The 23335-nt window shown below is 41.4% G+C and overlaps 1 protein-coding gene across 3 annotated transcripts in view; it reads left to right on the forward strand.

Annotated features, from left to right (window-relative positions):
* dock4b (dedicator of cytokinesis 4b) overlaps positions 1-23335 on the forward strand; it is a 115730-nt gene that overhangs the window by 26389 nt on the left and 66006 nt on the right. For all 3 annotated transcript variants that reach the window (XM_023417978.2, XM_087177067.1, XM_087177068.1), the window contains exons 2-8: positions 4333-4416; positions 6806-6846; positions 9264-9319; positions 9415-9511; positions 10093-10241; positions 12952-13036; positions 20352-20503. In XM_023417978.2, coding sequence (XP_023273746.1) covers positions 4333-4416; positions 6806-6846; positions 9264-9319; positions 9415-9511; positions 10093-10241; positions 12952-13036; positions 20352-20503 — 664 coding nt within the window. The remainder of the gene's footprint in view (positions 1-4332; positions 4417-6805; positions 6847-9263; positions 9320-9414; positions 9512-10092; positions 10242-12951; positions 13037-20351; positions 20504-23335) is intronic.

The following is a 23335-nucleotide window of genomic DNA, read 5'->3' on the forward strand; positions in this document are numbered from 1 at the left end:
ATCCGAAATAACTACACCTGCTCCTCGATACTGTTGACATCTACCTGGGGTCAAAAGAGTTCTGATAATACATACACTTCTTCCAGGCACTTCTCACCCCTCTGCAAGAGTAAGAACCACGTCATTACAGCTGATAGAGAGTTAAACAGGAACCTCTCGAGTATTACAGTTATTGCCCCACAGACCTGAGACCAGCAGGAATGCAACAGGAACCTATTTGGAACAGATTAATTTGCTCATATTATACACTGTATGTAGTGGGTGTGTACACTGTATGTATATGCATTTACAAGTATCAAGTAAAAAAAAAAGAAGAAAAAATCAGCTTGTCTGTAAAATTGATTGACTTGATAATCTTTGAGAGGATTTAACGTCATCATTGTCAGTTCATATAATGGCGTGTGTTGGTCTTTGTCTTGGCACCTTTTTCTCACATCCTCTTGGCCTCTCTCTCTGTATGACCTCCTCACAAGCTGATATCTCCAAAGTGGCATTCTCAAGAGTTGTGATGGAGATGTTTGCTGCCACGTTAGCCCTGTGAACACCCAGTGACACGCCGCATCAGTGTCAAACCACCAACTCTGACGCTTGCTGCTTTTTGTCAGTCCGGATCCGCTCATCTCTATCCATTTACCCGAGAAAATTGACAGAATGAATTGTTTCTCCCCGTCTCCCTCTTCATCAGTGTGCTTCTGTTTATCCATGTGTACATGTGCGCTCTTCCAGGCTGCCATCTTTGTGTAATGTCTAGTTCAGGGATGACAGTCTGGTCCAGAATAGCAGCGTCCTCCACGCGACCCAGTGGTGTTGCACAGAATCAGACTGTGTGTGTGTGTGTGTGTGTGTGTGTGTGTGTGTGTGTGACAGAAAGAGTCTGAGTTTGCCTTTTGGTGGCTGAAATGCTGGTCAGTGCAGGCCATCTGGAAACTGGGTCTAACAGCTTCAATAGGCAGCCAATGTGTGTGTGTGCGTTAATGTCATATCTGAGCATCAGCAGGTCTGCTTTTGTTCAGTTTATGCAATAGGATATTCATGCACCAGTGGCATCCACTTAGATGTGTCATGCTTGTGTGTGTGTGTGTGTTTGTGTGTGTGTGTGTGTGGCGTGTGTGTGCATTGGTCCGTTTATAGGATTCTACCCCTGCTATGCCTGTTTTTGTACTCTGTGGCAGCTGTGTGGTCGAACAGCCATGAATGGCATCTCTCTCCCCGTTTGTACTCGCTGTTCTCTTTTTCTGGAGCATTAGGACACATCCCGCAATCGTAGCAAATGGGACAAAACAAAAACAAATCAATTCCCCCGGAGAGTGAACACCTTAGTGCATCATTAGGCGGTTAGCCGGTCCAGACAGTTGACAGACAGTCAGACCCAGACGGATGACAGGGAGTTTGAGACAGACAGACGGACAGACAGCAGCTGGCTTGTGGATCGACAGGCGGGAAGCTTTCATTTCACAGTAAAAAAAAAAAAAAAGAAAAAAAGAAAAAGAAAGGCGACTTGAAACTGAATAATTTAGTTCACTGCAGCTGGGAAAGTCACTTGGATAATTCATGCATTGGGCACACTTTGTGAGTGGAAGTGTGTTTGCTGTGATTGCCTCTGCATGTGCATGTGTGTGTGTGAGTGATTGGGCTTTGAATGTATTACAAAAAGTAGGCAAGTTTCGGGTTCCTCTGTGCGTGTGCAAGTGGTTGGTCTTTGAATGAATTACAAAGTCAGATGTGCACTTGTGACAAATCCCTTGTAAAGATAGTGTTTCTGCAGCTTGAGGGATAACAAGGAGTTGGCGAAGCTTCACTGTGAAATGCAGAAGGACACAGACTAGCACACACATGCACAGAGTTGCAGACGGCACACAGGGTCTAGCTGCTGTTTGATTTCATCAGCAGAGTTGATCTCAATGTCAACATGAGAGAGTGGGTGGATGGGTAATTCAGCTGAATCCTCTCATGGATCGTGGGCTACTGTGCCAGAAAAAAAAAAACAACCTAAAACTGATGAATAAACACCTCTGGCAGTCAGCCTCTAATTCGCAACTGATATTTCTCTTTGAGTGCATCTTAATCTATTAGTAAAGTTCATCCTTTTTCAGTTTTTGCCAAGTTTATCAACAAATAATCTAACTTTCTGTAAGGATCAACCATTTTTAACCCAAAGTTTAAGTCCGTACAACAAAGAACATTGTCAGTGCTTCTGCTGATGGAAGTGAAGTGAAAAATGAGGAAGAAAATGTGAATTTGCAGCAGAATCCAGAATAAAGTTACAGATTTTTTAAAAATATTTTGGCAGTTTCTTAGTGTCCATATTTTCACTCATGGTCTCTGGGTGCGGGTCACTGTCCTTAAATTGTGTTGGATTAAATATAATCCCCCTGCAACTTCTCTCAGTTGTGCTTGGACAGTTCATTCAGGTACACAGGACGATCCCTGCAGGCAGAAGAAGTGGAATTCTTCTTACACACTTCAGCTGAGCCGGGATCTCGCTCAGTTCTGCATGACAGGGACTCTTGTTAGACGTTTCCACTGCAAATCCAAGTGAAGCTGTCTTTTTTCCCCCTCCGCACGTGTGTGTCCATGTGTGAATGCGATGTCTGTGTGTGTCCATGTGTGCTTTGCATACATTGCCGTTTGAATAGGCTACTTGTGTGAGTTTTGAATTCTGCACGAACTTGTGTAAACATTTCTACAGTCTGTGTGTGTCACCTGCCAGCTGTTTGCATGCTATATCTGCAAGTATGTGTGCAGCGGTTGACATATCTGTGTGCGCATGCAGGTTTAAGTATGTGGGTTAATTCATCATGTGTGCGTGTTTGTGTGTCAGCAGCAATCGAGTCAACGGGACATAGCTCTGTTTTTAAAGAGCTGGTTGAAGAGCTGTCGACTGACACTCTGCTGATGACTATTACACTCTCACAGCGCAAAGTACTGCTCAATGCTAATGGACCATCAGCATCACTCTGTCTCTACTCTCTTACTTATTCTCCTCTTATATTTCAGGCTTTGCTTCAACATCGATTCAAAACCTATATAATCTTATATCTCACCCCAATATATTAATGACATCGTCTCAAAGCAGAATGTCAGTTTTTCCTGTTTCACTATAGTCATTCTCTCATGTTTAACTTGCCACTTTCTACACACCACCATCTGTAAAATGCAAGATCTCTTTTTCTGCCTTTTTTTTTTTTTTTTTTTTTTTTTTTTTTTTTTTTTTTTTTTTTTTACATTTCCTTAAAGGGGAATTCCAGCTGTTAAGTATATTTTGGGACTCACAATAGACAGATTAAGAAAAGACTGGTATTGCAGAGTCAGAGATATCCTATTTTTTAGTCTCTAGTGTGGGTCAAACTTCAGGCTTTCTGTTAAAAAACAAAAAAATTGCAGTCTTCAAGCCCGGTGTGACATAAACCTGATGGCATCACCAGAGGTTATTTTTCAGACTTTAGAAAGCTGCCCTCCCACCGTTTTCACAGGCGTAGGAGTAGTGCTCCTGATAACTAGTTCGCCGAGCTTCATGTGTAGAGTCCATCCCTACTTCTGCTGTCCATCTGTTTTAATAGTGATCTGAGAAACGGAAGACATGATGTTTGTGTGTCTTCTGTATGTGTCTGTATCACACAGTTCCTTTGGTGCCCTGTTTCCACTCCCAAAGCTTCCATATATATATATATATATATATATACAGTATATGTGTATATATATATATATATATGCATGTATAAGCAGGGCTTCAGTAAGAGGTCATTGTAAGTCTAGAGACAGTTACAGAGGTGTTATTTTTCCACCTATATCTATCTCTGAGGTTGTCTGCTGGCGAGTCTCTCAGTAGTGAGTGACTGTCTACAGTAAACAGCTCAGGATGATTCAAAGCAGGCTGCTGCTTCTATCTCTGCATCACCCACAGTGATGTACGACCCCTGTGTGTTCAGGATTGAACAGGTGGTGTTGCTTCGCTTGCTGTAACTGTCCTCACAAACCTTTACAAAAGGGAATGTTTTTTTCAGTCTTTTCTGTTTATGGTTATGTTGCTTGAAAGGTTTTGTCTTCAAAATGGGTTTCTTATATTCTGTGTTACTCAGAATTTACTTATGCAAGTTTGATTTGTGTATTACTATTTTGAGTTGAGCAGGGATATTTCATAAGCTTTTGATTTTATTTCACTGACACAGATTATTGATCGCACCTCCTCTCTCTTAAGTTGTTTTCCAGCAGCGTTGTGTTTTGTATCACTCTGCTCATGTCTCAGGACCTATTTTCTAACTCTGCATAACCAAGATCAAAGATAAAAAAAAAAAAACTCATGTGGGTGTTTTGTGCCTCTTTTCGTTGCAGTGCTGGCCAGTTTCCGAGGGACCGTCCAGCATGGCCTCCCACTGGAAATTGGAGACACGGTGCAGATCCTGGAGAAATGTGAAGGTACAGTGTACAGCTTTCTGTGAGGGAAAGAAACTGAAGTAGCTGCACAAGTAGTGAAAGCAATTGCTTTTGATTGAGTAGTGAAGCGAACACATGTATTTACACGCACAGAAAACAAATGACAGGAAAACTTCCTCTTTTCATAAAGTTTATAGACTAAGTATATCCATATGAAAGCTGTCACACTAATAGGCACAAGCGCTCACATTCCCACACACTCGTACACAAATCACACGCATATGTTGATCCGCAGATTTATGCAAGCAGAAATAGAAGAAATAGACCGAAACCGACGCGCTCAGATGGTTGTCTGGTCTCTGATGCACTTCCAATGGGGTATCATCACACTTCTCATATCTTATTGAGGGATGTTGTGGTGGAGTGTACACACAAAATGAGCAGCATCATGCCTGTGATGAATGCCTGTGGAAATTCATGTTTGCTACTGTTTCCTGGACCACGGGCTGGCTGCTCTTCCTGCCTTCCTGCCCACGCCGAGTCTGTTTTTCTCCTCTACTTTCTTTCTCTTACACGCTCTCTCTCTCTCTCGCTCACTCACTGTCTGTCCCTCCCTATGTATGTTAATATGTTTTTTCCTCCTATCTCCACGGGTAAGGGTAAAATAAGAAAGACAGAGATAATAAATTACATGATATAACATTTTTGGAGAAAGCAGCGGTGGTGATCATTATACATTAAAGGGACCCAATTTGAGTTTTTATTATTTCCATACTAATATGAAACCATCCGACCAGAGCAAAGCAGTCAACACACACACAGACCCTTCTCCTCAGGAGCTCCTGATACACTCTGTCTCACTTCCTGTTGGGAGACAGACGCACTCACTCACACAGAGCGAGTCAGCCAGCACAGCCAGGCAGTCAGTCAGTCGAGCAGCCAGTCGTGCAGCCAGCCAGAGGGATGTGATATTGCAGTAGAAGACCCAGAGGAAGTAGACAATAGCGCAGCCAGCGGAATGCTTGGCCCAGAAGGGAGGAACAAAAATCAAAATCCTGCCAGCAGCGGAGGAGGCTGAGAGATGGGCTGCTGACAGCAGAGGAGACCGACTAATGGCTCTGCCTCATGTTGATACTGTTGACACTTCAAAACACAAGAGCTTTCAGAGGGAATGTGTCTTTACTGACATGCGGCGGCTCCTGCCTGAAAACTCCCCTCGGAAATTCATTTTAGACTCGGCCCGTCACTGGCTCTTTCTTGAACTTTTCTTAAGTTCCTCAGAGGAGTGAATACATTAGGCTGAGTGCACAGTATATAAACTGTGATTTAAAGCGGCGGTTCCCAAACAGAAGCCTCCCCTGGTGTATACATACCACTGGTTGGGAACAACTGATTGAAAACATTGATCCGTTATCACAACCTGATGATCTATTACAGATGTTTTCCCTCCTCGACTGACATAAAAGCTTGCACAGAGCTGCCACAGTGTTTGCCCTCTGCTACTGAAAAAATGACTCATCTAGGAAATACTGAGCATATGTTCCACAGTGCAGACCCAGACAAATTATGACATGCTATTCTGACCATGCATGTCTGAAATAAGTCAGGGAGAAAAATGCCACCTAAGTCACAGATGCGCTGGTGAAACCCAACAGTGATTAGAATAATCTAATACATTTACATTTGAGCTATTTTGCAAATGCTCTTATCTGGAGGGACTTAACAATGACTGCAACAGTGGAATGAGCTTATATCGTCAGTTTGGAAAAGAGCATCAGCTCAAAGCCTCCCATGTAAATGTATCAGATTGTTTCTATCAGCGCTGGGATTTGCAGAAGCATCAAGCACGTACTAATTTGGCTTGAGCTTAGATTGGAGTGTGTAATGGTGTGAGAATAGTGCGAGCGTATGCAAGTGACAGCTTTTTCACCTTTTTTCTCTGTATGTTTTTTTTTTTTTTTCTCACACCTGTGAGGACAAGTCACAGTGAGGTTGAGAGAGCTTTCAGAGGCTTTATGAGTCAGAGGTTTCTTGCCCTCGGTCTGCTGTGTGTTTACCTGTGGTCACTGCATACACAAGCTGTTAGAAAAACAAGTTCTTATGTAATGCGATGCTCTCGAGTTCTGCTAAAAAAAATAAAACCAAAATCTAAGGTGGTTTTATTGGCGGTGGAGAGTTATTCAGTTAATGCTGAGATACTTTGTGCACTGAGATCCTTAAATGTCTCAGTCCCTTTTTCTCATGGCATTGAATTGGAAACGTAAATGTCTGGTGGGCTTATCAAGAACTTCTTTGTGCGTGCAGCTCTCTCCTACCCAGTTGTCCTGTTATTAAATATATATTATTCCATATTTCTCTGCCTCCTCTGTTCTGCAGTCCAGAAGTAAAGATATAAAGGTGTAATATTCACAGTGAATATTTGTCTCTGCAGGTTGGTACCGAGGATTCATCTTGAAGAATCCTAATGTCAAGGTGAGTGAGCCATCTTCTTTGAAGTGTGTGCATGTTTTGCTTCTCTTTAGGTTGCTTATAACTAATTTGTGCACTAATTCAATCGTGACATCCTCTCTCATGATTTTCTTTTCATTATTAAACATTGTGTCAACTGATAGAGCAGTGATTTCAAACAGAAAGTCTCCCTCAGGCCCATCGTTGTTAGCCACAATTGGCAGTTTAACCAGCTTGGATTACAACTGTCATCAGCTGTAACTATTCAATTCTGTCAGCTGGTTAAACTAAAGACTTTTGTCTGGTAAAAGTGCTCAGCATGTTGGTGTCATCAGCTGCATGTGGTTAGCCGCTCTCCCTTTATCTGCTAAGTTGGCGCTAAACCCCACACACGCCAACAGTCCATCCATTTTTCATTATTCTGCCTGATTAGAGCTCTTTTCAGGACTGTGTGGGCATGTACCCACAGTTCCCTCACTGTCAGTTGTGTTGCACCCATTGATCGTTGTTAATGTTGTTAGTAACTCTGACAATTCAAAAGGTCTAATTGTAGGTTTAGTCTTATTAGCAGGCCTCTGTGGAGGTTGGTGACATTGTGTAATTCCCAGCGTAGCGCCAACCAACTTCAACCTGAGCAAAGGGCTAATCAGCCACATTAAGTTAAAACACCTGTATGGGTGTAGGGGGCCTTTAATGGAAACAACTTTTCACTGAAATGTCACAGTGTGAAAAATGAGAGATGCTTGAACTCCATTCAGCTGTATAATCAACGAGAGTCAAGTCAATTCAGGGCGAGTGTCCACATAGTGTTTTTTTTCTTGCAGAAAAGCGCTGGCAGAAGCGCCTCATCCCAGTGCTTTGTCAAAAAAGCGCTGCGCGTGGGTTTTATTTCCATGGCAACAATATCTTGACAACATGCGTATCACCACCGCCACTCAGTGTTCAGCCGATCTGCTCCCACAATTGGGCTTTTCTGTCTCTGTTGTGGTAGTTTCTATCCAACATATAAAGGTCCAGATAGACAGATACAGCCAAAACTATCTTGGTTATGGGGGTGATGAGTCTCTCCCCATCTGATTGGTTACCTAAAACGGAGCTACAGTGATAACACCAGCGCCTTACTGAAAAGTTTTTCAACTAGAAGCAATCGCTCTGAAAAAAGACGCTGCAGCGCCTTTTCCACATACTCTCTATCCTTATTGGGACACAGAAAAAAGACACTATGGCGACACGCTTATTACACCATATCACCGTATCACAAATCACACGTTGGCCTCAAATGACTTTACAAAATACGATCCTCTTTTTTTAGACACTCAATTCTGATGAAAAATGAAATAAAATCCCCCTGAAAAATCCTGTAACTGGAAAAAAGGAAGAAGCCTCAGATGGAACAACAGAGGCATCCTCTTTTTGTTCTGCTAAAGAATTAAAATTACAAGAACATTGATCACAGAAGACATTAAATTACTTCCACCAAACACTGGACCACAAACTTCTGCTTTTAAGATTCTGTCACATGATTATCTGCTCTATTTCTAATAACTGATCTGGTTTTATGGAGCTGTGAGGTTGCTGTTTACACACATGGTTCTTCAATAAGTATAGCTAGCTTGACAGTTTGAAATATTAACTAAATCATTTGTATTACAAAAGCTAAAACTCAAGTTACAACCCAAATCAAACAATTTGATACCAGTAAGTTTCTGTCTGATTATCGTTTGAAAATAAAAAGCCCGTCCTTCCTCAAAATCCACAAATTAAAACCAAACTGAGTCATCTCTGCAAACTCAGCTGCATTTCCTATGCACAAAACACACATGGATAAATGATGGAAGTCGAGTGACATCAACTGAAAGTCTGATTGAAAGTCGTAGGGGGTGGCTTTTAAAAGCTCATGTGCATAACATGTGAAAATTCAAATGTAGCTCGGCGCTAAGTGTTTGGTGTGTGTTCAGAGTCTGTGTGTGTGTCTGTTACATATCCACAGATACTTAAACATAAGTTCTGCTTTGATCTCCCCAATTCAGAAGGGAGTAACTTGCAGTTTAATAGCGTCAAACACACACACACACACACAAACACACACACACACACACACACACACACACACACACACACACACACACACAAACATACATATACACACACACACACACACACACACACACACACACACACAAACATACATATACACACACAAACACACAAACACACTTTCATCTTTTTTTTTTTGTTTCCTAAATCCCATTGCTACTTGCTTTTATCTCTTTGTCTGCTCCTCTCTCGTTCTTTTAACCGACAAACACACATAACACTGTTTTGATTATGTGTATCATTTCCACATGCTAATAGCTAAATGCTAATGCCACTTGTAGAGGAAGACAATGACTCAAGCAGTGTTTGTGATTCTCATTTACCTGTTTATCTTCTGCCCAAAGGGGATCTTCCCTTCAAGCTACATCCACTTGAAAAATGCCCATGTCAAGAATAAAGGGTAAGTAATCTGTTTTTCCTTTCATGTATATATTTACGTGCAGGTTATGGTAGAGGTTTGCACTCTAACTCTTATGCATGTGTGTATGTTTGCAGGCAATTTGAGACGGTCATCCCTGTTGAAGACTCTGTCATCACAGAGATGACATCAACGTTGCGAGACTGGGGTGCCATGTGGAAACAGCTCTATGTGGTAAGAATCCTTGAAACATACACACACACACACACACACACACACACACACACACACACACACACACACACACACAAACACACATAGTTTGCATTTCCTAAGCGAAGCTGCATTTTCAGGTTTCTCATGAAGGGAATTTATTTGGCCCTGGGTAATTCAGAAGCTGCAAACAGTCAAAGCTTTTTCATACACATTCATTCGTTGGATTGATTGTGTTTGTGGCCTATTAAGCTATCTGGGGTGCTCATTGAATTGAGCTGATGAGTACGAGCAGATCAAAGTGCATAAATTTGTGGCAAAAAAGCAGCAGGACACTGAAGCTAATTTGCACAAATCCATTTCTCAGTCGCTGTCTGCTCCTCTCTCTGGGTCGCCGTCTTCCTCTTAAAGTCGATTCGCCTCTGTAATGTGTGTTCTGTCACTTTGTTTTCACTTATGTTTTGGGTGGTTCGACGCAACTGTATATTCTCCTTGTTGTTATCTGTGTCCTCCTTCTTGTCAGTTTCCCTTTCATTCACCGCGTGCGACTGACTCTCTTTTTCCTTCTTCGTCCCTCCTTTCCGTTTTTTCTCCCTCCACAGAAGAATGAGGGCGATTTGTTCCACCGGCTTTGGCACGTGATGAATGAAATCTTGGACCTGAGGAGGCAGGTGCTGGTGGGCCACCTCACCCATGACCGCATGAGGGATGTCAAGCAGCACATCACAGCGAGATTGGACTGGGGCAATGAGTGAGTTTCAAAAGTCCAAATATGGCTTCAAGAGCAGAGCAAAGGACATGACTGATGACTGACTTTTGTTTGTCTTTTAGCTCATTAATAGCTAATTTTATTTATTTTTTGATAATCTAATTTAATATTTATAAAAGATAGATTTTTGTTTTACCCGTTGCTCAACCATCGGAATTCATTTATTTCACAATGCTGTATGAAAATCAAATGCCAGTGACTAGAACCTTGCTTGAGACTGGCAGTTCATCACAGAGAATATTCTGTCAGCTTAGTTTTTGTAAAAGGTTTTTTTTTTTTTTATCGCATGGCAATGCAGTTGTGAAACAGAACGACTTTTAAGTCTCACTTTTTGGTGGATGTATTTAAAGTTTGACATCAGAGATTTGCAAGTTGGTTGCTGAATATACAGGCTTTTTCATACAAAGTGGTACAAAATTCATGTTTCCATGTTTGCTTATTGATGACAGTTTCCACCGCACACACTTTCCCAGGGAACCAAGAACGTTTTGAGGAACTCAGAGGTGTTTTGACTGGAGGAACAAAAATTTAGCTACTCTGCCACAATTCCTGGGCACTTACAGTTAAGTTCCTGCTCTGACTGGTAGTACTTTCCGATAGCACAAGACCTACTGTGACAGAGTTAGTGCATGTCAGCTGGCAACTCCTGTGCAGCTTTATTCACACACACAGCACGCAAGCACTGGCTGCCACTAACATCATTAGGATGGGAGTTAGACATTTATTGTTACTTACATTGACTTTTTAACAATGGATGAAAATGCAGTTGGTTTTCCAACTGGTATAAAAAAGAGAGAGAGGGTGTGTGTGTGTGTGTGGGGGGTGTGTGTGTGTGTGTGTGGGGGGGTGTGTGTGTGTGTGTGCGTGTGTGTGTGTGCGCGTGTGTGTGACCAAGAAACAAAGAGAGAGGGAGGCAAATTCTATTGAGTGAACAAAACTTAATTTTAAGTTTTTTTCCCCAAAGTGATTATGTACTAAAGGATGGAAAACACAAGCATAAAACATTCAGCAGCAGTGCAACTCCGTCTCCCTTTCCACCTCTGCCTGTCTCTTGCATCTATTAACTGCAACATGGTACAACAGGAAATTACAAAGGAACAACCTGTGACTTGCGTTGTTACTTTGTCATGGTTCACACATTGCAAAGCCATCATTTTAGTATTTGTCTTCAATCTACTTCTCCTAGGTTTCACTGTTTTCACAGCCATGCAACTGAAAAGAGCTACACATCTGTGATTTTCTGACAGCATAGCTGTGAAATACTTTCAGGACTGACTTTAAAATGTTGGATGTCTGACTTTCTTTGAAGGCATGAATTGTTTCCGTTCCCTGCTCACACCTGCATAACCACATTAAGACAGTATATCTTCCACAAAACAAATGAATAAAATAAATCAAACCTCCTGCTCACTGTGAGGGATTACCTGCAGAGAGATTAAAGTCTAAAATCTTTTTAACTGCATCTGCCAGGAAGATGAGAAATCAATGTAAAAAAAACTTAGACTACACTTTGGAAGAAGGTTATCAATAATATGGAGCATACACAATCTGTTGTTAATGAGCTACAAGAAAACCTACAAATTCACTACAATCATCTCTGCTAAAGGAATGATGTTTAACGTGATTTAAACAAAGCGAATGAAACTGCATTTGAAAATGAAATAGTCACATCTCCTGTTTCTTCACATAAAAATAGATTATTGTAATAAAACTGAATATGCGATTCAGTTACTTGTTTATTCGGCCTTCTTAGCTCCGTTCCTAGAGCTTCTGTCTTTCCTTCTTTCTCAGATTCTCTCTCTCTCTGACTTTCTTCTCTCCTTGCTCCTCTGTCTTTTGTTGTGACCCCCCCCGGCACGCTCCTCACTCAATGAAGTCTCTTTCCCTCTCACACAGACGGCACTCTTTCCATCTTTCCTCTCTCTTTCCTCTCCATGCCACGGGGGTGAAATTGGAAAAAAAAAAAAAAAAATTCACAAGTTCTGTCATTCTCATTCTCTTACCCTTCACTCTCCTCTGTTTCCCTGCTGCGGTCCCTCCTCATACACTCAATGCACACACACACACACACACACACATACACACAACCTTGTCCTTACTGAGGAGATGGTTGGGACAGTCCCTCTTCGTGGGCTGTTCTATGGTTGACCAGGCCTGTCTCTCTTATTGCTGACAAGGAGACACACTGTGTCGTGCTATTTTGGTCCACTGAGAGAACCAGACTAGACAAGGATAAGAAGAAGAAGAAAAGACGGAGGAAGAAGGGAGAAAGTGAGAAGTGGAGCCGTTTGAGGATGTGAAGGAACTTAAGGGGTTAATGGATGGAGAGGAACAGTTGGAGTGGAGCAGCTGGAGGAAGATGGATAAAGAGGACAGCGGGCATAGCAGGGGGCTAAAGGGAGAGGAGTTTTCTTTTTCTTTCATCTGGTCCTCAGAGAGGAGAATGATCTGTCAAGTTTATTTAGTGGACTGACACTGCTGATCTGACAGTACTGGTTTGTGTGTATGTGTATGCACTTGTGGGTTCATATAGTGTGTGTTTGTTCACTTTGTTGCTGATGCTCAGTTCACTCGACCTCGTCTGTTTTGTCTTCCGAAGAGCAGGATATGAATTGCATATCATGGTAATATATGTGTGTCTATCTTACAATTCACTTCTTCACCGTGAATACTCTGTGTGTTTGTGTTACAGACAGCTCGGCTTGGACCTGGTCCCCAGGCGCGAGTTCAGCATGGTGGACCCGGACGAAATCAGCGTCACAGAGCTTTACAGACTGGTGAGTGGTCTTACAATCCTACATGTGATATTCATCTGCTCTTTTTTGGGTAGTCGGGTGGTGAAGTGCGAGTGATTACAGGACCCAGATGCTAAGTCAAATAGAAGTCATCTCTGCCTCTTAGTGGCAATCACTTTTTAAACAGGCAAAATCAATATTTCTTTGGGGACATCTTTCAGTGTAAGATGGACATTGGTGTTACAGACTTGGTTTATGGCTTTACTTTGGACTGATGCCACAGACCGGTGTGTGATTTGCCAGCAGTGTTAGTCTGGCAACAATTACAAGCACTACTGATGTACTTCTGCCATTTGTATGTAGAATTGGTTGTTTTTACAAAGTGATTACAATTCATTTCAAACTTTTTCTAAATTTCTAAAGCATATAGGAGACGTAAAATTGCAAAGTCAGTGCTGCTGGTTTCTAGAAGTGTTTTTCCCGGTTCTGTTTTCTTATTTATGATTTTTCTTTAAACTGTAACTCCCACGTTGCTTAACATAGAAACATGGGACTCTCCTGGATAATGTCGCGATCATATGGCTGTATATTATGTTACGTTTAATTACTTAAACTGTGTTTCTATGAAATCATGTTTTGTCCGTACACGTAGAATGCCAGATGGCCCTAAATACTACAGTACCCATGAGATTCCAGTATGAAACGCAAATCGCAGTACACTTCATTGTTGAATTTCTGCATAAAACATAGCTTCACTGAATTCATCCAAAGTGGAACCAGGATCCAAAAGTGAATTGATTTGATTTACAAATATTGTTTATTTTAAATTGAATGTTGACTATTGATATGAATATGAATATGAATATTGTTTTCTCAACAGCATAATCTTTAGCTTTCCAAAGATTATTATTAAGGACAGCTGTCCACTGTTAGCAACGCTTGTAATTTTAACTTGATGACCGGACATAGACGAAATTCACCATGGAGGTCGTAGTTGACTTCTCTCCCTACGTGCCAGATATTTTTTTTAAGCAGTTGTTAATCTTTTATGATGATAATTCATCCAGGAGCGCTCCAACTATTAGTCACATAATATTGTCATTGTGTAAAATGAATGGGAATGGGCTCCTTCCACTTCGCAGCTCTATAAATGTAGGATATAGGCTCCAACATCCCAAAGCCCAGCACAGAATAATGATATAGATAATGAATGGATAGATGTGTAATGTCTATAACTGTAAATCCAGTGTGTTACCATTTTGTTGCAAAAATATGTGCTGAAATTGTCAGGCGCTGACTTACAGCTGCTACTTGCTTCAGGCAAGCGGCTTTGTAAAACATCGTCTTCAGCTGATCGCATCAGACAGTTGAAGGATGTTTTACCAGTGTGTTCACTTTAGTACGTATTCTCTCCCTGCTAACCTCAAGGGTTATGTGAGAAGCTATCTATCACTGACAGAAGTCTTTGAAACCTCTTCCTCAAACCTGGCAGGTGGCAGAGATAGTGCTGTGAGCCTGCAGACCATATCAAACCTTCCCTATTTACCCACCTAAGCACACCAGGCTCTTAAACTGTGGAAAGTAGGGATTACTGTAACTTCACAACTCAAGTTTCAGAAACATATGGAAATCTTAAGACACTGGTGTCATGGAATCACAGATGTTCCTTTTAAATTTTTTTTTTTCTGAGCACCTCAATGACTTTTCTTCCATGTTGCTTAAAAGCTGTGAGTGAAAGTTCATTCTTGACCTTGGAAACAGCACTTTGCAAAACAGTCTCACTAAAGGGTCCACTTAGTAGCTCAGGAGGTTTGTATTGCCTCACGTGGCACACGAGCATCCATTTTTCTGAGCACTTTAAGGGCTTGAGGAAGTGCACACTTGCAGCATAAATAGCAACTTTATTTTACCTTCTCGTCCATGTTGGCTTTAAAGTTGAGATCAAAAAATTGAAAAAATCTTTCTAATGCTATTTAAAACTATTCAATGGCAAACGTTATAATATTTGGTAATTTTGTGTTATTGAGCATTTTAGCTCCTTTTCACAAAATGAATAAACAGTCTCAGTAATAGCCACTCAGTGAACTACTAGCATCAGTGTCTTTTCCTTGCGTGAAAAAAAAAAAAGGTTTGTTGAATGTCTGAATTTCTCCTTTTTCCATCCCTCACTCATTCTTGCCTTCCTTTCCCTCGCTGCTTGTCCTTCCCGCTTACTACAAGCCCCAATCGCTGTTACCGTGGCAACCACTTCTCTGCCCTGATACAGTGCGGGGAGAATTGTATCACACACACACACACACAAACACACACGCTGTGACGGCTTTCCATTCGCAGGGGTAATTGAAGCTCTTAATCCATCTGTTTCTTTTTTTGTTAGTCAAAACAAAAGCAGGCATAGCAGGATGAAAGCTTAATGCACCTCTATTAAATTGTGTACAAAATGAGCAAATGACTGCAATTCCCCTTTACAGGGGAGAAGATAAAGGGACAGGCATTGCACTGCTGCCATCCACATACTAAAACATGCACACTTGCTCACACCAAGACACAACACGCCATCACACCGAGCCCAAATTACAGAAGTATTTTTCATTGAGATCTTTGTTTATGAGAGCAGCTTCTTTGTTTCTACCTTGCACTGTGCCGATGTGTTGTGGCTTAATTAACTTGAAACGGGGATTACCTGGTATGTGTGTGTGTGTGTGTATGTATGTATGTATGTATGTATGTATGTGTGTTTCTGTGTGTGTGCTGAAATGGCAGTGGGGTGGTACTGTGGGAAAATGTAGCCTGACTGCTGCATTATGTCAAGGAATTATGTGCTATCTGCCCAGTGAGCAATGAAGAGGATACTGAGAACGATAAAAGGGAAGTGCATTGAGTCAGAGAGATTTCATACAGGCATAGTTTGATTTCAAAATTATATTCATAGTCTACTATTTGACTTTACTTTTCCAAAAAAAAAAAAAAAAAGCTCTGATTCTGTAAACCCGCTGAACACTACCCGACCAACACACAACCGGCACCCGGTAACAGACAAAGTTAGCGACTGGCTAGCCAGTGAACATAGTGGTGCAATTAGCAATCCAAAATCTAGATATTTCCCACAGGAGTTGGTGAAGATCAAAACAAAGCTAAAAAGGGAGTGAATATTGAACTTGCATCGATAAGGTTTATAATGTTTGTTATAAATAGGCCACTGTTAGCTAACATCTTTGATATAACAACTTAAAAACGTGATAATATGTCAGTGTTGTGCTAGTAGCTTTGAAAAAAATTTACTGTAATGAAAGTTATGGATAATCTAAATTCCTTTGGGAGAAATAATTAATTTCAAACAATGGAATTTCTCTCGCTAGCAGCTACCCTGTACCGTTAGCTAGCTAGCTTGTAACTTTTTCCCTCTGAATTTAGTCGAGAAGCTAATGATAGTCCTTCTTACCCTGTAGCACTACCCACAAGCTCTATAAACCAAATGGTTTACTTTAGCTTGATTTGATTTGATTAGAATTGTTAAATTTTTGGTAGCTTCAAAGCTGATCAGTTGACAAGCGTGGACAGGGTGATACAGAGCCTGGGGACAGCCTCTGAGAAGACAGTCTGGGGACATTATCTCCCCTCTGTTACAGTCACAGAGAAGTTTTGTCTGTGGAGATTGAGGACTGAATTAAAATGGTCCCTGAAAACAGACACCATTTGAAGTAATGAAAAAAAAAAATCAGTCTGATCAGTTGGCAAAGCTGCCTGTAGTGTAAAGACAAGTCAACTTCAGACTTCACGTTTTTTCCTTAGAGATTGAGTTCAGTACTGAGCGTGAGCAGAGCAGACCAGAGTTTAGATCCCAGAGCGATGGATTCATTAACGATGACAGATCAGACAGCAGTGATAGATAGCTGAGGCCTGGGCCTGGACATGCTGTCGTAAAATTTCCTCTGTGGCTTCACTTATAACTAAGGAGATGCACACACTCTTAAAAGCCTGCACATGCATCCCCTGCCTTCCTGCACAGGTCTCCCTCCCACAAGCTTAAGAGAGGGAAGAAAAGAAGCTTAAATAGTAATATAGAAGTGAGTGATGAAAGACAACTCTGACAGAGGGATGTAGAGTTTCTCTTTGGCCTCAGTTTGTCCTCTCTCTCTCCTTCTCGGCTCCCTGTAGTTTGACAGTCCCTCCACTTGGTGCTGCTTCGTGCTGTTTAGGAAAAGATTACTGAGTGAGCAATGATAAGACGGTTGGGCAAGCACACACATGGTTATGCTCCCTCTGTTCAGCTATCCCTCTCTCTTGGCCTCTCCTTATTACCCGCAGCATTATGCGATGCCAGCAGGGCTGCCAGCCTTATTCCAAGGCTGTCATGTCTGTCCGTTGTGTCTAGTCATGCTGAAGCTGTCATATAACCACACATTGCTCCCGCCGGGCAGCTGAAATGACACACTGAAAATAACCTCGTAATAAAATCCCACAGCATAAATTAGGCCTTGCAGAACCTAGTCATTCTGCGTCAAAACCAGCTCAGCTCTATTGTGCAGAGAAAAACTGATCTGGTAAAAAAAAAAAAACAGTGTTAGTGCCTTGTTAGATCATTCTCCAGTGTTTTCTTTTGGGATCTCAGATAGGGCAGAGGAGTCACGGCAAAACAAAACATATTCATCATTTTGACAGATATTGCAATTGTAAAATGATTTGTGCTATAATGTTCTACCATGTTTATGTCTTAGAGGACCATGTTGGTGTTTTTATATGTTTGTATTTACAGTACAGTCACTGTTATCCAAAGCATATGATGTGTTTTAGAATGATTTCTTACCCTCTAGGCGGTCACTGGTTATCTCACACTTCACAACAACATGGAAATCAACTTTCAGACTCAACCTTCTCTGAGACACTCTAGCTTAAGCTTTTATTGCCTTTATTTCTTGCCAAAGACATGCACTCTTGGCAGCATGTACATAGCAACATCAGTGCCTTGACAGTCAGTTGCTACAGCATATTCTTAATTCAAGGAACAATCAGCCATTTTCATTACTTTTTTCAATCACTGTCGTTTTCTACAGCCGTTCGTTCCATTCAGAACCGGTAGTATGAGCCCAAGCCAAAATCAATGCTGAACCTCAGCAGTCCAACTTCCTTGCAGAAAGATTAGTGCCTCTGGGACTTCATTTGTCTCCAAGTTGTTTTCTGAGGCAGGGCTCCCAGGTTGTTTATTGAACCCAACAAGGTCAACAATAGATGGCAATGACTCAGGTTCTTCCCACAGTCTTACAAGTTTTGAATATATGGCTGGATGTCAACGCAAAAAATTAAGAATATACATCAACATTCTTCCAGAAAAGCTGCTGGAAATTAAATTCTTTCTTGTTCAGATGCAGGGCTTCGGCGGCTAACTAAAGCTAACAAAAGTCTGATGTTTCTTGAAGGAATAGTTTGACATTTTTGGGAATTGGGCAACCAGCGGAGACTCCAAAAACTTACTGGTCCTGGCCAAGAAATGGTCCCGAACATTAACATTTAGCAGCGAACAGCAAATTGTTGCTATTTTTAGTTTGTTTTCCAGGTCAAACAAGCAAGATTTTATTTGTTGATTAGTGAGCTTTAGAGATGCTGGTTGTTGATTTTGTCCATTTTCGTATGAGCCAGGCTAGCTGCTCTCTCCTGTTTCCAATCATTATGGTAAGCTAAGCTAACCGGGTGGCTAACTCCAGCTGCATATTTAGCATACAGACATGAGAATGATATCGAGCTCCTCAACTAACTCTCAGCACTAATGAGAATAAGTGTAATGCTGAACTATTCCTTTGACTAAACCAATGAAAATGGTTCCAGCAGCACCACTCAAACAAAGTGAAACTAATGCAGGCCACTAAACTTTCACTAGAAAGAAGAATCATGTTTAGTTTCAATACATATAATCTGTTCTATTGATATAATGTAGCAGCTGATTGGCAGGATGGCAGCTTCTCCTTTGTAGATTTGGCTCTTGTTACTCACTGATGCTTTCCTGTGGTGATGCTGTACTGCACTCTGTCCTTGCATTTTCTTTAGTCTCTTCCTTTTCCTCTCTCCTCATCCTCCTCTTCCCATCTCTTTACATCCTACTACAGAAGTGAATGTGGAGTAAAATTTGGCAGTGACATTACTGGCCATCTGGTACTCTGTGTGTGTGTGTGTGTGTGTGTGTGTGTGTGTCCGTATGTGTGTGTGTGTCCTTGTATTTTTGGATGTTGACAGCAGATTAGGATGAACCTCTCATAAACAGAGCTGTTATGTGCGAGTTGATCTGGGTGGTATTTACAACACTGCACCATGCTTTGTGAGGCTTTATTGATCTTGTTGATATAGATTGTCCTTAATGTAGCATGTAAAATCAGACACTGAGATGTGACTTTGTGCTGCACTGTTTGACTATTTCTCTGCATTTATATTCAGTGTGAATCGTACTGCCTCTGTTCCTGTTTCCTAGAGATTAAGAAACCAGTTGAAAGGGATGCAAATTGCAACGCCATTGTCTTTTTGTGTTAACAAAATAATCAGCCCACTTATATAAATGAATATAAATAAATAAATTGAGCTTGAGGTAAATAAATAAGGAGAACTACAAACTTGTTGTTTTTTATAGCTGTTGATGTAAGATGTTGACGTTATGTGTTTTTTCCAGGTAAGTGAGCTGTAATCGATTTCTGTGGAAGCCTTTGTATTGTAAAGTGCAGAGACAAATCTGCACGTATTTATGCATGAAGTGTTTGTTTATGCCCACATCTGTATGCACAGCAGTATGAGCATCATGTGTCCCATTTGTTTCTTTGCCACTGAGATTGGAACAAAGAAACAGTCAGACAATCCATCTCGAGCTCTCACATCTTAACCTCTGGTGCTGCCGACAGTCTGGCATATTACACGCTATATTAACTCGATCTATATCAACAAAATCTATATTATAGTCTGTTTTTGTTTTTGTTTTTGTTTTTTTTTCTGTCTTCAAATATATATGCAAATGTACAGCAGATCTCCTCCCAACAGTGAGATGTCTCAGAGGGATGTTATTTATCTTTGGCTGGTAAACTCAACACTAAATACAGCATCTCTTGAATTTATTAGAGGAGATGTAACCACATGTTGTTTTTTTTTCTAGCATTAACTGTATTTGATAAGCTTTGATCCTGCGTTTAAGGATCTTGCAGGATTTTGAGCTTATGGATTTCACTGTTTTTTTTTTAACCTTTCCAAATCCACCTCACAACAGCACAGTATGTGTATTTTAATCGCTTGTATTCATTTGATTATTTGAATTTCTGTATCAGATTAACCTTGCCGAGAAAACCAATAGATTAGTGCTGATATTCCCCTCTCCTCTCCATAGATGGAACATCGGCACCGTAAGAAGGAGACCCCTGCAGCTGCTAGCACCCATCACTTGTTTGTCCATGTGAAGAGCCTGATGAGCGCCAATCTGGGAGAGGAGCTTGAAGTCTTCTTCCACATTTATGATGGACGAGAGAACCGGCCACTCAGGTAGAGAAAATAACCCCCTGTTATTCTAATGAATAATGATTGGAAATGCATCACTATTGTACGCTACCAAGGAAATAAGCTCCATTGTTTTAATTTGGTTATATTGTGACATTTGGTGAAGTGGAGACAGGATTCTTGTGGTTCTATAATGTAAATTATTTTTGAATAAGTGCCAGAATTCAAAATGTTATCACCGCCTGTCATGGTATTTGACTAAAAACTATTTGTATGTTTGTAAGGTTGCATAGTTTTTGTGTTTGCTCCTGTTATGTGGGCGCTCAATCTACAGAAATGCAACAAGGGTTGATTACTAATCAGGCATTAGAGAGGGAATGTCTCTGATAGCGCCCCTTCTCATTTTTATAGAGTCAGCTCTAATTGTATCCATGAAGATTTATTAAATGAAGCAGGTTGTTAAAGTGCACTTTGACACATAAAAGTGGGCAAGGCCATGCTTTCCACATGAAAGAGGCCATCACCCTGGAAGTCACATCACTTGCATGCATGCACGCACACCAACACACGCGCATACACACACAGATACGCACACCACAGTCCAGTGATCGTGCAGCGACCAAATAAAAGACTGTATTTAAACTCCTCAGTTTCATAGTTCAAAGCAAATTCCACTCCATGTCACAAACAAGTGGATTCGTCAGGCAAAGGAAAATGAGTGGGCTGAAAAATGAGCACGGCAACACTGAAACTTCTTTTGATAAGTCATGCTTGTGCTTGACACTTCTCTCCGCCCCACAGGGTCACATCAGAAGAACAAGGGTGACATTGATGAGACTCGTTGTTTTATTATTTTGTGCAGCATGCTGTAACTCCACTTCTGCTTCCATTGAAATCCACTTCATTATTCATCAACGTTATTGGCAGAAAATCTCACTGTTGTGCAAAAAAGTTTCCTTAGCTCATGTCTGTGGTTTCCTACAGTAGCCTACTGTGTGAATAATGGCACACAAGGAAAGAGGTTCTATTTTTACAAGAATTGTGCCATTGCTGTTTGGTTTTCATCATGCAATTTATCTGAGAGAGAAACAGGAATTTTCTGAACAAATAGATCTGCATGTGTACACACAAGCACGTACACAGGATGTATCAGTGGATCAGAAGCACTTTTAATTAGCCAAGTATATTTAAACATGCTCTCTTGTCTCTTGATGTAAGGTAAAAGGTTTTGAAATAATGAACGGAAATTTTCTCCTATTTGGAGCCTGCACTTTGTCTTGAAGTGGGTAGTTAGCGTCCAGTGGTATCATATTAAGATCCACTCGAAGCACTTTCTCTCTCCATCACTGTCATTATCTGTCTCTCTCTTTCTTTCTCGCTGTCTGGCTCTCTCTATCTTCTTGCTACTTTGAAAGATTGAGTACCTTAGCCAGGTAAGAGTAATTAGATTCTGTCATGCATTTGAAGTGGATTTACAGTACATTCTGTCAAACATAATGAGATTGGCTTTAGTTGTTAAGCTAAAACATCTGTCACACAACAGCAGGTTCAGACATTCAGTGTGCGTTACAAACACAATTCTCATTTATCCAAACTGAATCCAGCATGTAGTATAATAATGAGCGGATACAAAGCTCGATTTTTCTCATAACAGTTTATCTTGTTTCCAAAATCAGCTAATTACAATTTTTCTATCAGTTTTGGGAGATAAAGGCAGTCAAAGGCCTTAACCATTGTGCCATTGTGTGTGTGTGTGTGTGTGTGTGTGTGTGTGTGTGTGTGTGTGTGTGTGTGTGTGTGTGTGTGTGTTGCAGTCGCATCAGTTGTCTTCAAGGAAAATCTCGCAATGGCAGCTCGCCAACGTTGTCTCTCACTGTCTGGTCACACGCATAAACAGAGAGACACACACACACACACACACACACACACACACACACACACACACACATTTACACAAGCTGCCTGGCAGGGAGCCATTTCGATGCTTCCCTCAGTGCCGGTGGTTTATGTGTGAGTGTGTGTCAGAGACCAGATGGGGGTCCGGCCCGTTGTCTCAGTACCATGCCAACACCAGCAGCCCTTGTGCACCATGGCAGCTTCTTTGTGTTCAATTCAGACTCCTTGAATGGCTCTTCAGCGGGACACACACACAGACACACACACATACACACACACACACACACACGTAGAGACATACTGTACTATGCTCACACATGATCCTGTTGCTCTCTGTGTAGGTTTTGTGGCTATTGCAGACCAAACACACACATTTATAACAACTTCTTACACTTCCCTCCTCCAAGTCTGACCTCGGCTCACATCTACCAAGGTCAGCCATGGATGGCTGCACTTGGACGTATTGGATGTGCATGCATGTGTTTGTCTGTGGAGAGCTGAGGCTATCTGTATATTTTTTTGTCTCTCTGTTTCTTTATCTCTCTGCTGTGTCTAGTCTTTGTCTGTTTGTATCTTTCTTTTAAGCTTAAGTTTTTCTTGGCTTCTTCCTTCTGAAGTCATTTTCTCGCCTTTCCTCGTGGCCTCTAGCGGTAGATTAGGGTTGTTGCAGGTGGGGGTTGGAGGCAGCAGTGGCAGTTAATTTATCTAGTGTTTAACGTGCCAGTCGCTCACTATCCCCCTCCACCCCCACGCCGGGTGATCGCACGGCTCCTAATGCAATCATCGATATCAGGAAAGGGAATAGCGAGCGCCATGGGGCCCCAAAGGGGAGGGAAGTCGGCCATTCATGTTATGTTAATGCGAGTGGTGATAGAGGGAGATAAGATCCCGCTGGGGGACTCTGGTCCTCTTAGCTTGGGTGATCAACACGCTGCAGCTGTGAGGGAGAAGAGTCGGTGGCAGGGGAGGGTGTGTGAGAGA

This window comes from Seriola lalandi, unplaced genomic scaffold (genome assembly GCF_002814215.2).
Source record: "Seriola lalandi dorsalis isolate HSWRI2012SDOR001 ecotype SW California unplaced genomic scaffold, Sedor1 jcf7180002054579, whole genome shotgun sequence".
NCBI lineage: Eukaryota > Metazoa > Chordata > Actinopteri > Carangiformes > Carangidae > Seriola > Seriola lalandi.